This window comes from Sapajus apella, unplaced genomic scaffold, assembly GCF_009761245.1.
Source record: "Sapajus apella isolate SASKATOON/1434 unplaced genomic scaffold, GSC_monkey_1.0 scaffold62, whole genome shotgun sequence".
Taxonomy (NCBI): Eukaryota; Metazoa; Chordata; class Mammalia; order Primates; family Cebidae; genus Sapajus; species Sapajus apella.
The window spans coordinates 18,340,352-18,354,964 of NW_022437002.1; the positions used below are offsets into that span (position 1 = coordinate 18,340,352).

Below are 14,613 nucleotides of genomic sequence, written 5' to 3' on the forward strand. Positions count from 1 at the left end.
GTTGCACTGCCGACGCTGTGTCAACAGCCGCCAGATTCGGCCACCCCCTGATGGTTCTGACTGCACTTCAGACCTAGCTCAGTGGAACCACTGCACTGATAAGCGGGGGCTCCAGGATGAGGTACTCCAGGCTGCGTGGGATGCTGCCTCCACTGCCATCACCTTCGTCTTCCACCAGCGTTCTCATGAGGAGCAACAGGGGCTCCGCTGATAACCAGCTGGTCTGGGTGTAGCTCTTAGAGGAAGGAGATAGGGAAAAGGGGCTCCTTGCCCCAAAGGGCCCTGTTGAATTTTGTTCTCTGGGAGAAAATCATCAAGAAGGGCTGCATGATGTTTGCCCAAAATTTATTTTATAAGAAAAACTTTTTTTGGTTAAAAAAAAAAGAATAAAGGTATGAAAGGGTTTGAGGCCTGAGAGCAGTGTGATAAGCCCAGCAGGGAAGAGGCCCCTTATACTTCTCTAAAGCCTGGGTGCCTGCATGAGGAGGGAAAGCAGGAACCCAGGGTCAGGGGAATGGATTTCTTCAGCAATGATGATGACCACTGTAACCTCCTGGCCCAGGGTTCCCAGGATACTGAGTAAGGGGCCCAAAGGCTCTAAACTCAGCTGTGAGAATGCCTCTTGGCTGGGCCTCATCAAGGCCTCCAGGACCTCAGTGCAAGGGAAGACAGAAAAAAAGAGAAAAAGGGTGACAGAAAGAGAAATACAGAACTGGTGCTCGGGATCTGGGCAGCCCATGCTTCAGCCCCTGCAAGCTGATGGTACCGAGCATGAGCCTGTGAGGTACGGGCCCCGTCACATGGTGCTAACATAATCTGCGAAGGCCTGGGATGAGTCCCATGAGTCGCTAACCACATGGCAGGTAGCCCGGAGCCGCCGGATAGCTTCCCTGGCTGTGACTGCATCCTGGTCCAGCCAGTTCTGGAAGAGGCGCAGGTGACCAAAGGCTCCACGGCCCCAGCGCTCCAGCCGCTTGGCGAACTCCAGAAGCCCATCAGGCTTGATGCAGTTGGAACTGGTAGGGTGAGATGGATTAGAAATCCAGGAAGCAGCAAATTCCTGGTCTGTATCTCTGTAGCCCCATCCCTTGTCTTACCCCTCCCCTCATGTACCTGATGTCCAGCTGACAGAGAGAGGAGGATGAATCCTCTGAGAAAACATCTGCCAGGGCCAGCAGGCCAGCGTTCCCTGTAGAGAAGGGGAGAAGTGCCTGTCACCTCCACCCAAGAACAGGGAACAAGGGTATCCCAACCCAACTTTGGGGAGAAGCCCAGCCCTGCTGGTTCCTGAAGCTCCAGCACAGAAATATCTGTATTCCAACTCCCGCGTTCCCAGTGGGGAGGTCTTTGTCTTTATCCATTGGGTTTTTAGGTCAAAAGCCTGGCCCCTTTCCCCTCTCCCTCCCCAGGGTCCGGCTCCCACCCAGGCGGTTCCCTGGCAGCCGGAGGCCCTTCAGTGTGGAGTTGCCCTTCATAGCAGCAACCATCTCAGGCAGAAATTGGGCTGGGCGCTTCTCAAACAGACGGCAGAAGGAGAAGGTAATCTCTGTCAAGAAAAATTATAGTAAATTCTGATGGCCACATTGGGACTGGTGCTGCCCCTCCTGCCCCAGTTGGCCCTAGCAAGGGGTATGAACATTACGGAGGCCCAAAAAGAGAAAGGAATTTGTCTAGGACTCAAGCAAGGCTGGAACTAAATCAGAATCCAAACCAAAGACTGAACCTAAATGTTCACTATAAGGAGGTTCTCTGCATAGACAATTCTCCATTTATTTCCTTCTTTGCTGGTCACTGACCACCCTCTATGCAGGGGTGGGGGTCAGAGAAAAGTCTGTGAGAGCCTGGCCTAGTACATTTATTTTGCCCCCCTCACCATTTTGTCCACCTCTGAAAGGTAAGAGAAACTTGGATGAGGTACTCTAAAAGAGCAATTTCTCATGTTTAGTAGAGGAGGAGTTGACGTTGGGGCTTTTAGAAGGAAAGTCATGCAGTTTCTATATTTTATAGTTGAGGACACAGGCCATGAAACGAACAGTCGTTTGCTCATTCAGATGATGGCAGAACCACAGTGAAGACCCAGGAAATGTCTGCGTTCTGGATGAAGAACTTACCTTGCAGAGTCAGATTCTGTAGCAAAAAGAGCACCTCGCTCTGACAGTCAGCCAGATTCATGTCATGGAAACTCAGTCTTTTCAGGGCTAGGTTGTACTCTGGATAGGAGGCAGAGACCATGGACCATGGACTTTAGTTTTCCCAGAGAATAATGTTAGGTCCCCACCTACTCCTCCTCTCCCTTCACCATTCTGGCTGGGTCCTACCTTTGAGTGTTTGCAAAACAAGCCCAAAATCCTGGGGAGAGGCAAAGGTGGCACTATCCAGGGACAGCTGCTGCAGAGAACCCGAGGCCTTCAGTACGGAGCAGAGCAGTGGAGCTGGCTGGGCTCCCCGTGGAAATCCCATCTCCAACTGCTCCAGGCAGTTTTCTGGATATGGTGGGGAAAGAAGATTCCAGCTGGCCATTTCTACCTCACTCCCATAGCAAGTCCCATGCTATTCTTAAGGGATTCATCTCAAAAATTATTTATTCATTCATTTGTCCTTGAGTGCCTACCGTATGTCGGGCACTGTGCTAGATTCTGGGAATTCAGCACTAAATAATGAGATTTAGTCCTTGCCCTTGAACTTTTAGACCAGGAAGACAGGCTACTCAGACACAAGCAAAGTATGCAGAGTGGTGGGAGTGGGGACACAAGAACTAAGGGAACATAGAGCAGGGGAAGTAATCCAGTCTAAAGGTCAGTTCTTTTCCTTTTCTGGAAACCAGGCTGCCTTGGTCACTCTACTGATCTTATGGTGGTCTAGGCCCTCCCTGTCTAGCCCAACAGTATCTTAGTGGCAGGCTCTAAAGGGGGAACAGTTTCCAGATAAGCCAGGAATGCGTGGTAGAGGAGGTCCTTCCCCTTTCCCCGTACAAATGCACCTGCACGTTTGTGTAGGGATGCACATGCACATGCACATGCGCGCACGTGCACACACACACAGTGCTTCAACTGGTACGGTCCTTCCCCTTTCCCTGTACGAATGCACCTGCACGTTTGTGTAGGGATATACATGCGCATGCATACACACACACACACAGTGCTTCACCTGGTATCTCCTCATCCCCTATTATGTGGCTAGGGGGCCCTGCATTCCCTGGCACACCAGGATTGTCCCGCTGGCTTGGGTGGTCAACACGAATAGAGAGGACCCGTAGCAGGGGCAGTGCTCGTACGATGGCACGCGTCAGCTCCAGGATGGGCAGTGGTGAGAACAGGTCACTGAGATGCAGGGCACGGAGGCGACATCCAGACTGGCCTGACAGGGCCCGCAGACTGTCCAGCAGGCGGAAGATATTAGAGCCCAGGCCTATGGCAGTAAAGAGATTAAATCAGAACCATGTGGGAGTGTCAGCAGGGGTAATATATTCAAATACAACTCCACTTTTGGTTACTATCAAATCTCTTGGGCTTTGGCTCAGCTTATTTAAACCCATTTGTCTTAACTACTCATCTATGTCTTGCTTTTTTCTTAGGTAACCAGCAAACTGATGTCTGCTGTTTTGTGCTATGCCCACAAGAAGCATCAGTCAGGGCAGAGACACAAAATTTAGAAGATAACAGTATGGTGAGGCAGCATGTGGCTACCAGCTGAATGACAGGCCCAGACAGTAGCAGGTCTCTGGATTTCTGGGTTCTGAGTAGTTTTCTGAAGAAACTGGCCCTGAAGGAAGTAAGTTTTGGATAGAGGGAGAAGACATAGTCAAGAGTCACAGTGAGCTGGGAGTGGGGGCTCACACCTGTAATCCCAGCACTTTGGCAGGCCAAGGTGGGCAGATTACCTGAGGCCAGGAGTTTGAGACCAGCCTGGCCAACATGGTGAAACCCTGTCTCTACTAAAAATACAAAAATTAACTGGGTATGATGGCACACGCCTGTAGTCCCAGCTACTCAGGAGGCTGAGGCAGAAGAATCACTTGAACCCAGGAGACGGAGGTTGCAGTGAGCCAAGATCACGCCACTGTACTCCAGCCTGGGTGATACAGAAAGACTCTGTCTCAAAAAAAAAAAAAAAAAAAAGTTGTAGCTAGGAGAGTGCAAGGCCTGAATGGGATGCTTGCTTGTCTGGCTATGTGGGGCTCAGGAAACAGCTCTAGAGGACAGGGCGTTGAAGGCCACATTATGGAAAGGCGGCGGGATGTTTTAACTTCCTATAGGCCATAGAGAGCCTAAAAACTATGGGGAATGACAATGACCCAATAGGGAATACTTTAAAATAATTAATGGGTGGGAATGGGGCAGAAAAAGATAACCAAATCCCACAGGATGGTCTAGGATCCAGGAAGGTTAGAGTAGTTGCTTAATGCCACAGGCAAATAATTCCTTGGACTATGCAGGCTCCTATTGATTCACTCATTCAGCTAAACTACCCAGTGCCTACTAAATATCGTTTTTTGCTAGACACTAGTGAGCAGCACACTGGTTTTTTTTTTAGCTCGATAATGCAAAGGATGGGTACCTAGTCCAGATTACATTAGTAAAGGCACTCCAGCTGAGTCCTAAAGAACATAAAGGAGACAGGCTAAAATTTAGGACGGATGATTGTGGCAGAGGAAACCTGGCATATGTAGAGGCCTGAGGGAGAACAAAAAAATTTCATAATGGCTGGTGTGAAAGTGTGAAGAGGGAAGGATTCAAAATACAACTATAGGCCAGACGTGGTGGCTCACACCTGTAATCCCAGCACTTTGGGAGGCTGAGGTAGGCGGATCATCTGAGGTCAGAAGCTTGAGACCAGCCTGGCCAATATGGTGTAACCCTGTCTCTAATAAAAATACAAACATTAGCTAGGCATGGTGGTGTGCGCCTGTAATCCCAGCTACTGAGGCAGTACCCAGGAGGGGGAGGTTGCACGGAGCTGAGATCTCGCCATCACACTCCAGCCTAGGTGACAGAATAAGACTCCATGTCAAAGACAACTATAGAGGTAACCAGGAGTGAGAACATGAATGACCCATAAGTAATATTAAGCAGTATGGTGAGAGGAAGCCATTGAAAGGTGTTTGCATGAATGAATGACAGGGTCAGACCACATTTTTCAAAGAATACACGGGCTGCAGTGCAGACAGTGGATTGTATGGCAAGAGTAAGCAGTCTGGAAGAACTGCTGAAATGAGTTCAGGTAGGGAATAATAGTTTGAATTAAGGACGTGGAGATAGAGAAATAAATGGATTTAACAAGTTGTAAAGATAGGGCTGGGTGTAGTAGCTTATGACTTATCTCAGCACTAGGAGGCTGAGGTGGGCAGGCCACTTGAGGCCAGAAGTTGGAGACCAGCCCAGCCAACACAGGGAAACCCTGTGCCTCCTAAAAATACAAAAAAACTAGCGTGGTGTGGTGGTGCATGCCTGTAGTTCTGGGTGGTTGAGTGGCTGAGGCATGAGAATTGCTTGAACCCAGAAGGTAGAGGTTGCAGTGAACTGAGATCGCACCACTGGACTCCAGCCTGGGTGACAGCAACACTTTGTCTCAAAAAAGGAAAAAAAAAGAAAACATAAAGATAGGACCTCATGAGCACATGTATGGAGTAAGACAGAATACAGGTTTCTTTGGGCAAGTGAGTAAGCTGATGTCACTGGGAACAGAAGGATTAGTATAGTGTGAAGGTGCATTCAAGTTGGATGTAATGAGTTGTCGGGGGGGCTTATGGGTTATGAAGTGGTTATGTCTATTAGCTGGATAAATTAGTCTGGAAGTTCAAGAGAAAGATCTGGGGTAATGTCACATAAGTCTTTAGCATAGTTGACCTTTGAAACCACAGAAATTGATGAAACTGTCCAGCAAGAATGCATGAAGTGCGAAAGCTCTGAGGAACTCTGAATAAGCAGAAGGAGAAAACTTTTTTTTTTTTTGAGATGGAGTCTCACTCTGTTGCCCAGGCTACAGTGCAGTGGCATGATCTCAGTTCACTGCAAACTCCACCTCCCGGGTTCAAGCAATTCTCTGCCTTAGCCACCCAAGTAGCTGGGATTACAGGTGCTCGCCATCACGCCTGGCTAATTTTTTGTATTTTTAGCAGAGACGGGGTGTCACCATCTTGGCCAGGCTGGTCTTGAATTCCTGACCTCGTGATCCAACCGCCTTGGCCAAGTGCTGGGATTACAAGTGTGAGCCACTGCGCCCAGCCAAAGAAAATATTTTTTAAGGTTGTGAAAAAAAGAAAATTTCATAGCACTAAATGCTGCCAAGAAGAGTTACTGAAAAGTACACATTGGACTGAGTAACAAGGAGGACCTTGGTGACCTAGGTCCTTGCCAGTGCAGTGGTAGGAGTATGAGGCTGGAAGGGGCTGTGAGACAAATGGAAACAGTACAGATGACTAAGGTTGTAAAGAACAGGAGATAATAGAGCAGTTTGTTAATATGCCACATAGGGAGGTGGTGGTGGCAGTTTTTGGTGGAGACCTGTTAAAATGATGGTAGGAAAAAAAAAAAAAAATGATGGTAGGAGAGAGTGGAAAGGAGGGGTAGTATAAACAGTGGTTTGAAAGCATGGATCTGCAGTCTGGTTGCCTGGTTTGAATCCTGGCTGTATAATTGCTAGGTTACCCTGAGGAAATCACTTGCCCTCATAGGGTTTTAAGGATTAAATTATTAGATTGAATTATCAAGAATCGTTAAAATATACCAGACACATACTAAGCAGTATATAAAAATTATCAGTTTGAGAAGCAAGCTTCCCTAAGAAATTGGGATGCTTGTTTCTCAAACTGATAATTCTTATATACTTCATTGTGAAGCTCTATGCATCTAGAGCACAGGTGGGAGAATTAGCCTTAGAAAGGATGGTGATCTCTTCCATTCTGGTGAAGAAGGATGAGTGCAGTTGAAGGAGAGTTTATAGGCTGCTTAGCAAGCTGAAGAAACTCATGTGATGGCTTCTATTTTCTCTGTGAAGTAGGTGAGGTCATCCCTGAGAAGGGAAAAGGAGGAAGGGTTTGGAAGTGGTAGGAATGGGAGCTGATGTTACAAGCATAGTGAGGGTTCATATGAGGTTAATGATCATGAATGTATAGTAACACTAATTTGCATAGTTGTATGATTTTTCTCTAGCAGTACTCAGCAACCTAGGCAGATTGCTGGATTTAGCCAGAGTTGAGGTTTTCCTAGCTGGGCACAAGTAGGAGGGAAATGGGGACTGAGGATTGCTTTCAGGTTGTTGGTCTGATAAATTGTGTCCCACACCCAGTCTGGACAGCTGCTCTGATATGACTGGTAAGGTGGTGAGGTCAAACTCTAGCCCTGCCTGGGCATGCATGTACTATACTTCTCCCACCTGCCCTTGGATTGCCTTCTGTAACTAAACTGTATTCATTCTTCAGATTCCAGCTGGCTGGTCTCATTGCCCCCTCAGGAACCCCTGCTCTCAACAATTAATCAAGCCTATAGACTATGTTCCTCTCTTGCAGCACTGACAGTCTCCCTTTCTGTGAGGCATACAAGTCCACCTCTCCAGCTTCCTGATCATACACCCAATTTGTTCCTCCCACCTCCCCAGAATTAGGCACGGAGCTAGTGCTGCTGGGGAATCCAAACCCAATCCCTGCCACTCCAGGATGCTCACCATTGTAGGAGAGTGTGAGGCTCTCCAGTGACACCCAGGAGCTCAGCAGGTGGCATAGTGTCAGGGCTGCCTCTGTGGAAAGTGGAACTGTGAATAGCTCCAAGGTGGAGATGCTGCGGAATCGTTGTGAAGCTTCCAGTGCTGGAAGCCCCAGGCAGCTGGGATCTGATCCATCCAGAGCTCCACAAGCCACTTCCCCAATCTCCATCTCTTCACCATCCTCCTTCTCACCAGCCACAATAAAAACAAAGTCATACAGGTCTTCAGACTCTGTACCAGGCCCCTGACGGGCACGAGCACCCTTCTTCCCTGCAGCTCGTTTGAAACGCTTTAGGGGCTTAGGCTGTGGGGCTGAGCTAGCTGGTGCCCGTTTGTATGAGGATGTAGAAGAAGAGGCAGAGGAGGTGGCTGCTGGAGCAGGGGGTGGCCGCTTGGTGCCAGGAGCCTCATGGGAGGTGGCTGGCGGGTGCAGCTCCCTCTTAAGGTCTGTTCCGCCTGCTATCAGGCTCTCCTGTGCGCTCCGGCGTGTTACCCGAGTGGCAGGTGCAGCTCTGGGCATCTGCTTGGCTTCACTCTTACGCCGGCTGGCCATCAAGGCTGCAGCACATCGCTCAGCGGCATCCCGGCGAGGCCGGCGTGAGCCCAATAAGAGGGACCCTTCATCTCGGGATGGGGCCCGGCCTCGAGAGGCCTCTCCACAGAGGCGGCAGGGTGGGCCACCAGGCCCTGGTTGCCAGAAGCCAGCACTCATGGTGAGAATAAGGATGAAAAGGGCTGACTCAGGCACAGGCCAGGAGTATAGTGACACTTGACTGACGGCCCCATGGTGAATGAGCTGATGCAACAGCTGCCGAAGTGACTGCTGCGCAGCCACATCAGAGAACAGCAGGTGGCGGAACTTGAGAGTGTGCAGGGAGCTGGCCAGTGTCTCCAGAACTCTGCGGTTGGGCTCAGCTACCAGCTCGGTTGCACCCTGCAGCATGTTACAGATGGTGAGCTGTCGGACATGGCGGGAGCTGTGCAGAAGAGGTGAGAAGCGCTGATCACAAAGACGCCTGTCAGAAGACACATCAATGGTCCCACGTAGAACATGGGAAAAAAAGGCCTCCATAAACTTAGCTCGCCAACAGGTCACACTCTGGAAAGCAGAAAACATGCCAGACACCAGTGATATATCCATGAAACTGTCTGAATTTCCCCCTCTTCGAATAGCAAATTACTGAGTCAGGCAACACTCTAAACAAATTCATTTAATCTTCACATCTCTGAGGTATGTATTACTAGCCCTATTTCACAGGTAAAACCGAGATGCAAAGAGGATATCATCCGTGGTCACACAGGTAAATGGTTGGCTCATTTGAACCCAGGAAATCTGGTTCCAGAGACCATGATTTTACTATAGCATCTCAACTGAAATACTCACCCCTGTAAGTTCTTCTGTGTTTGTTTCTAGAACCTTATCCCAATTTTGTTTTCTTTCTTTTTTTTTTTTTTAAGACAGAGTCTCACTTTGTAGCCAAGGCTGGAGTGCAGTGATGTGATCTCGGCTCACTGCAACCTCTGCCTCCCAGGTTCAAGTGATTCTCCTGCCTCATTCTCTGGAAAAGCTGGGATTACAGGCACCCGCCACCACACCCAGCTAATTTTTGTAATTTTTGTTTAGTAGAGGTGGGTTTCACCACGTTGGCCAGGCTGGTCTCAAATTTCAGACCTCAAGTGGTCTACCTGCCTCGGCCTCCCAAAGTGCTGGGATTACAGGTGTGAGCCACTGTGCTTGGCCCCCCATACCAACTTTTGATTCTTACTTCCACCAGCCCCCTATCACCTCACACCTGATTACTTCATTAGCATCCTGATTGCTCTCCCTGTTCCCTATCCCAGACTACTTTGTGCAGGCTGGCTGGATTCATCTTTGTTAAACACTACTTTGATTACATCATACTGCTTTAGAACACCTGATGTCGGGTCGGGCCTATAATCCCAGCACTTTGGGAGGCTGAGGCGGGTGGATCACAAGGTCAAGAGATCGAGACCATCCTGGCCAACATGGTGAAACCCCGTCTCTACTAAAAAAAAATACAAAAAATCAGCTGGGCATGGTGGCACGTGCCTGTAATCCCAGCTACTCAGGAGGCTGAGGCAGGAGAATTGCCTGAACCCAGGAGGCGGAGGCTGCGGTGAGCCGAGATCGTGCCATTGCACTCCAGCCTGGGTAATGAGAGCGAAACTCTGTCTCAAAAAAAGAAAAAATAAAACACCTGATGTCTCCCTACTGGCCTTCCACCCTATAGCCTCTGCCCAAGAAGCTTTATTTCCCACATCTTGCTTATGAGAATGCTTTGCTGTAGCCAAAGTGGTCACCCACAGACCCAAACGTGCCTATGTCCTTTCCTATATCTACCAGAAATGTAGAAATGTAGTCCATTGCTGGACTAGACTTCCTGAAAGGACTTAGAAACATGTCATTTGAAACTGTCTCTTGTTGGGACTCCTGTGACACTCTGACTACTCAAGACTAAGATGCCAGTACACTGTCTCAAGGTGTTGAGTCTCTTTGCCTGTACATATTATACCAGCCAGATTAGAAATTCTTAGAAAGCAGGAACCATATCTTGATTTGTTTCTTCCAAGGCAACAGTTATTTGAGGGATAGGAAATCCCATCAGACTATTCTGCACTTGATCTTAGCCAAAAGGCCGAGAAGCGATTCATTGGACTATTCTGATGTGTTTAGTATAACTCTGAATGCAAGTGACTTTCAGCCTTTAGTGCACATCAGAATTCCCTGTGGTGCTTTTTTCCCCAGACACCCAGACTTGGTGATTCTGTTATATCTGAGGTAAGGTCCAGGCATCTCTATTGTTTGAACCATCCCCACGTGATTCTGATGTACATCAGAGGTTAGGAATTAATTGCTACCTAATCTAGAAAGGCATAATGGGACAAAGACAGGTACCAGACCCCAAAGTTTCTAATTTAAGATGATCCCTATGTCATCTCAGGGGCAGTAGAAAGTCAGGTCCCAGCTCTGTCAATATACTCTGGACTTCTCTGAACCTCTTATCTGCAAAATGTGGATAATCTGCTTCACAGGATTGTTGTGAAGATCAAAATGAAGTAGTACAAATTAAAGCACTTTGTAAAATATAAAAAATGTTACTGCTGCTGCCACTGCTAATATTAGCCTGGATGAGGTGTGAAATGGAGGCAGAGCCTGTTAAGCATGGTGTTCATTCAGCCTAAAGCCAAGGCTGTGGGGCCTGAAGTTCCCCAACATTTCTTTGGTCCTTGCCCTGCCTCAATGCATTCCTCCATACTGCAATGACCCTCAGTACCTATTTGAGGTTCTTAGAAGGAACTAGGCCCTTGCTGTCCTCAAGCAAGTGTCATTCCTGTTTCCTTGGCTATTTCCCCAGACTCTGCCTGCTGTGGTAATAATTAGGAATGACTTCTTGCTTGAAATAACTGCAGAGCAGCAACACAGAAAGGCCTCGCTAATCAGCAGCAGGACATTAAGAGTAGGAAAAACAGTATCTGGCAACCAAATCTCTGCTCAGCTTTGAGTGAAGGCAAAGGTATCCTTTGGTCCTACCTTACACTAGCACTTTTCCTACGGATTTGCTGGCCCACACCCAGTCTTGAAAAACACTTGCAGGTAACCTTAGCAAGGCTTCAGCTTTATAAGTGAAGCTAGCCAAATGGTTATAATATCTGGGCCTAAAATATAGACAAAAATGGTGAGCCAAGATATTGTGGCTGTTTCTGGGTATAGGAGGCATAGGGGAAATGTAAGTTAAATAGGTAAATGCTGGACTTTTTCAGATATGTTAATGGTTGATGAAGACCATGGGAGACAGAATATTTGGAACACCCCAGACACAACTGCAGTGAGCAGCATGAGACAGTAATCAGAAACATGCATTCCAGAAGTAGGCTGCTTCAACTTGAATCTGGTTCTGCAATTCACTAACTTAGCAAAGTCTTTCTGCCTTAGTTTCATCATCTATAAAGTGGAAGATTACTAACATAGCATTTTTGTGACAGTTAAATGAGTATGTAAAGTTATGACAGCTCTCAGTGGTTTCTTTCTCACAAATTAACGTATCAGCAAACAGAAGATCACAAAGTTTTATTCCATCACCACTCTTAAGAATCTGTGCTAACATTCAAAGCTGACAGATGTTTGAGATCTAGTCTAAACCACTCATTTTTTGGTCTTGTATGATATCACAATGCAAAGCGATTTAGTACTTCATTTTCTGTTAGGGTAAGGGAAATGAGGCATGATCAGTAAAGTGACATCTGCCCACCAACACAATCCTTGGCCCATCCTCAATTGGCTAGTAGGGGAAGAGGAATTGTGTACACCAAATAGGGAAGGTTAAACATCTTGTACTAACTTGTTAGAGCCAACAATATTCAAAACCTATATGATGTCCATTGTTTTCCTGATACCAGAAATGCTGTGTGTGGATAGAGAAGCAAATGAAAAATCATGGGCCAGGCACGGTGACTCATGCATGTAATCCCAGCACTTGGGGAGGCCAAGGTGGGCAGATTGCTTGAGTCCATGAGCTTGAGACCAGCCTGGGCAACATGGCAAAACCCCATCTCTACTAACAATAGAAAAAATTAGCTGGGCAATTTTTAGTGGTGCACACCTGTAATCCAGCTACTTAGGAGGCCGAGATGGGAGGACAGCCTGGGCAACTGGAGTGAGACCATCTCAAAAAAAAGTATAAGCCTACTCTGGAGTATTTACGTATATGTGAGGTAGCCATATATATATATGTGTGTGTGTGTGTATATATATATATATATATGTATGTATATATATATATATATGTATGTATATATATGTATATATATATGTATGTATATATATGTATATATGTATGTGACAACATTGAGATAATTCTCAACAGTTTCAAGTGCTGGGCTTTTAAAACATACCACGTATTCAAATATTTTTAGAATATTTTATTTTGAAAATATGTACCATGTTTAATAATTGCTGTATTGAATATTTCCATTGTTTCTAGCTTTTATTATTATTATTTTTGGAGACGGAGTTTCTCTGTCGCCCTGGCCTGGGCTGTAGTGCAGTGACATGATATCAGCTTGCTGCAACCTCTGCCTCCAAGGTTCAAGCAATTCTCGTACCTTAGCCTCCCAAGTAGCTAGGACTACAGGCACATACCCCATGCCTGGCTAATTTTTTTGTATTTTTTAGTAGAGATGGGGTTTTGCCATGTTGGTGAGGCTAGTCTCAAACTCCTGACTTCAAGTGATCTACCCACCTTAGCCTCCCAAACTGCTGGGATTACAGGCATGAGCTACCACACCTGGCCTGTTTCTAGGTTTTAATGTTTGGATTTTTTTTTTTTTTTCTTGAGACATTCTTGCTCTGTTGCCCAGACTAGAGTACAGTGGCATGATCTCCGCTCACTGCAACTGCCACCTTCCAGGCTCAAGCTATTCTCCTGCCTCAGCCTCCCAAGTAGGTGGGATTATAGACATGCACCACCACACCCAGCTAAATTTTGTACTTTTGGTAGAGACGGGGTTTCGCCATGTTGGCCAGGCTGGTCTTGAACTCCTGACCTCAGGTGATCCACCTGCCTTGGCCTCCCAAAGTGCCGGGATTACAGGTGTGAGCCACTGTGCCTGACCCTGTTTTTAGCTTTTTGATATAAAACTCTTCTGTAATAAACATCTGGAAATAAATCTTCATGAGTATCTCAATTTTTATATACTATAAATTCTAAGATGTAGAATTTCTAGACAAATTATTTATTTATATATTTTTTTTGAGACGGAGTTTCACTCATGTTACCCAGGCTAGAGTGCAATGGCGCGATCTCGGCTCACCGCAACCTCCGCCTCCTGGGTTCAGGCAATTCTCCTGCCTCAGCCTCCTGAGTAGCTGGGATTACAGGCACGCACCACCATGCCCAGCTAATGTTTTGTATTTTTAGTAGAGACGGGGTTTCACCATGTTGACCAGGATGGTCTCGATCTCTTGACCTCGTGATCCACCCGCCTCGGCCTCCCACAGTGCTGGGATTACAGGCTTGAGCCACTGCGCCTGGCCTAGACAAATTATTTTTTTAAGAGACAGGGTCTTGCCCCATCACCCAGGGCTGCAGTGCAGTGGTGAGATCATATACTGGAACTCCTGGACTCATGCAATCCTCTTGCCTCAGCCTAGCAAGTAGCAGGGAGGACTATAGACGCCACTACACACAGCTAATTTTTAATTTTTTTCTGTAGAGATGAGGTCTCATTATATTGCCCCAGCTGATCTTTTCTTTTTTTTGAGATAGAGTCTTGCTCTGGTGCCCAGGCTGGAGTGCAATGGTGCAATCTTGGCTCATTACAACCTCTGCCTCCAAGGCTCAAGTGATTCTCCTGCCTTAGCCTCTTGAGTGGCTGGGAATACAGGCACGTGCCTCCATGCCCAGTAATTTTTGTATTTTAGTAGAGACAGCGTTTCAGCATATTGGCCAGGCTTGTCTCAAACTCATGTACTCAGGTGATCCACCTACCTCTGCCTTCCAAAGTGCTCGGATTACAGGTGTGAGCCACTGTGCCTGGTCACTGGCTGGTCTCAAGCAGTCCTCTTGCCTGGGCCTCCCCCCAAAGTGCTGGGATTATATGTGTGAACGACTGTGCCCAGCCTAGATTTTTTTTGCAGGTAGAGGGTCTCTGCCAGCCAGGCTGGAGTACAGTGGCACTATCATAGCTCACTGCAGCCTCAACCTCCTGGGCTCAAGTGATCCTCCCACCTCAGCTTCCCAATTAGCTGGGAGGTACATGCCAACATATCCAGCTAATTTCTAAAAATGATTGCAGGCCGGGCATAGTGGCTCACACCTGTAATCCCAGCACTTTGGGAGGCTAAGGTGGGTAGATCACTTTAAGTCAGGAGTTCGAGACCAGCCTGGCCAA

General features: G+C 47.3%; 2 protein-coding genes and 1 long non-coding RNA gene across 7 annotated transcripts in view; 2 read left to right on the forward strand and 1 right to left on the reverse strand.

The window, feature by feature from the left end:
• RAD54L (RAD54 like) overlaps positions 1–405 on the forward strand; it is a 30,036-nt gene extending 29,631 nt beyond the window's left edge. For 3 of the 4 annotated variants that reach the window (XM_032247448.1, XM_032247449.1, XM_032247450.1), the window contains one exon: positions 1–404. In XM_032247448.1, coding sequence (XP_032103339.1) covers positions 1–211 — 211 coding nt within the window. In that variant the 3' untranslated portion in view covers positions 212–404. The other variant, XM_032247447.1, reaches the window with a different exon arrangement.
• LRRC41 (leucine rich repeat containing 41) overlaps positions 329–14,613 on the reverse strand; it is a 26,968-nt gene continuing 12,683 nt past the window's right edge. Inside the window, exons 4-10 of one of the 2 annotated variants that reach the window (XM_032247445.1) lie at positions 7,663–8,800; positions 3,148–3,408; positions 2,319–2,483; positions 2,112–2,210; positions 1,424–1,546; positions 1,114–1,189; positions 329–1,016 (exon numbers count right to left, since the gene is read on the reverse strand). In XM_032247445.1, the coding sequence (XP_032103336.1) occupies positions 797–1,016; positions 1,114–1,189; positions 1,424–1,546; positions 2,112–2,210; positions 2,319–2,483; positions 3,148–3,408; positions 7,663–8,800 (2,082 nt within the window). In that variant the 3' untranslated portion in view covers positions 329–796. The remainder of the gene's footprint in view (positions 1,017–1,113; positions 1,190–1,423; positions 1,547–2,111; positions 2,211–2,318; positions 2,484–3,147; positions 3,409–7,662; positions 8,801–14,613) is intronic. The other variant, XM_032247446.1, reaches the window with a different exon arrangement.
• LOC116529506 lies at positions 1,451–4,692 on the forward strand. Its single transcript, XR_004259524.1, has 3 exons — positions 1,451–1,539; positions 2,695–2,795; positions 3,575–4,692. It is a non-coding gene; the product is annotated as an uncharacterized LOC116529506 (long non-coding RNA).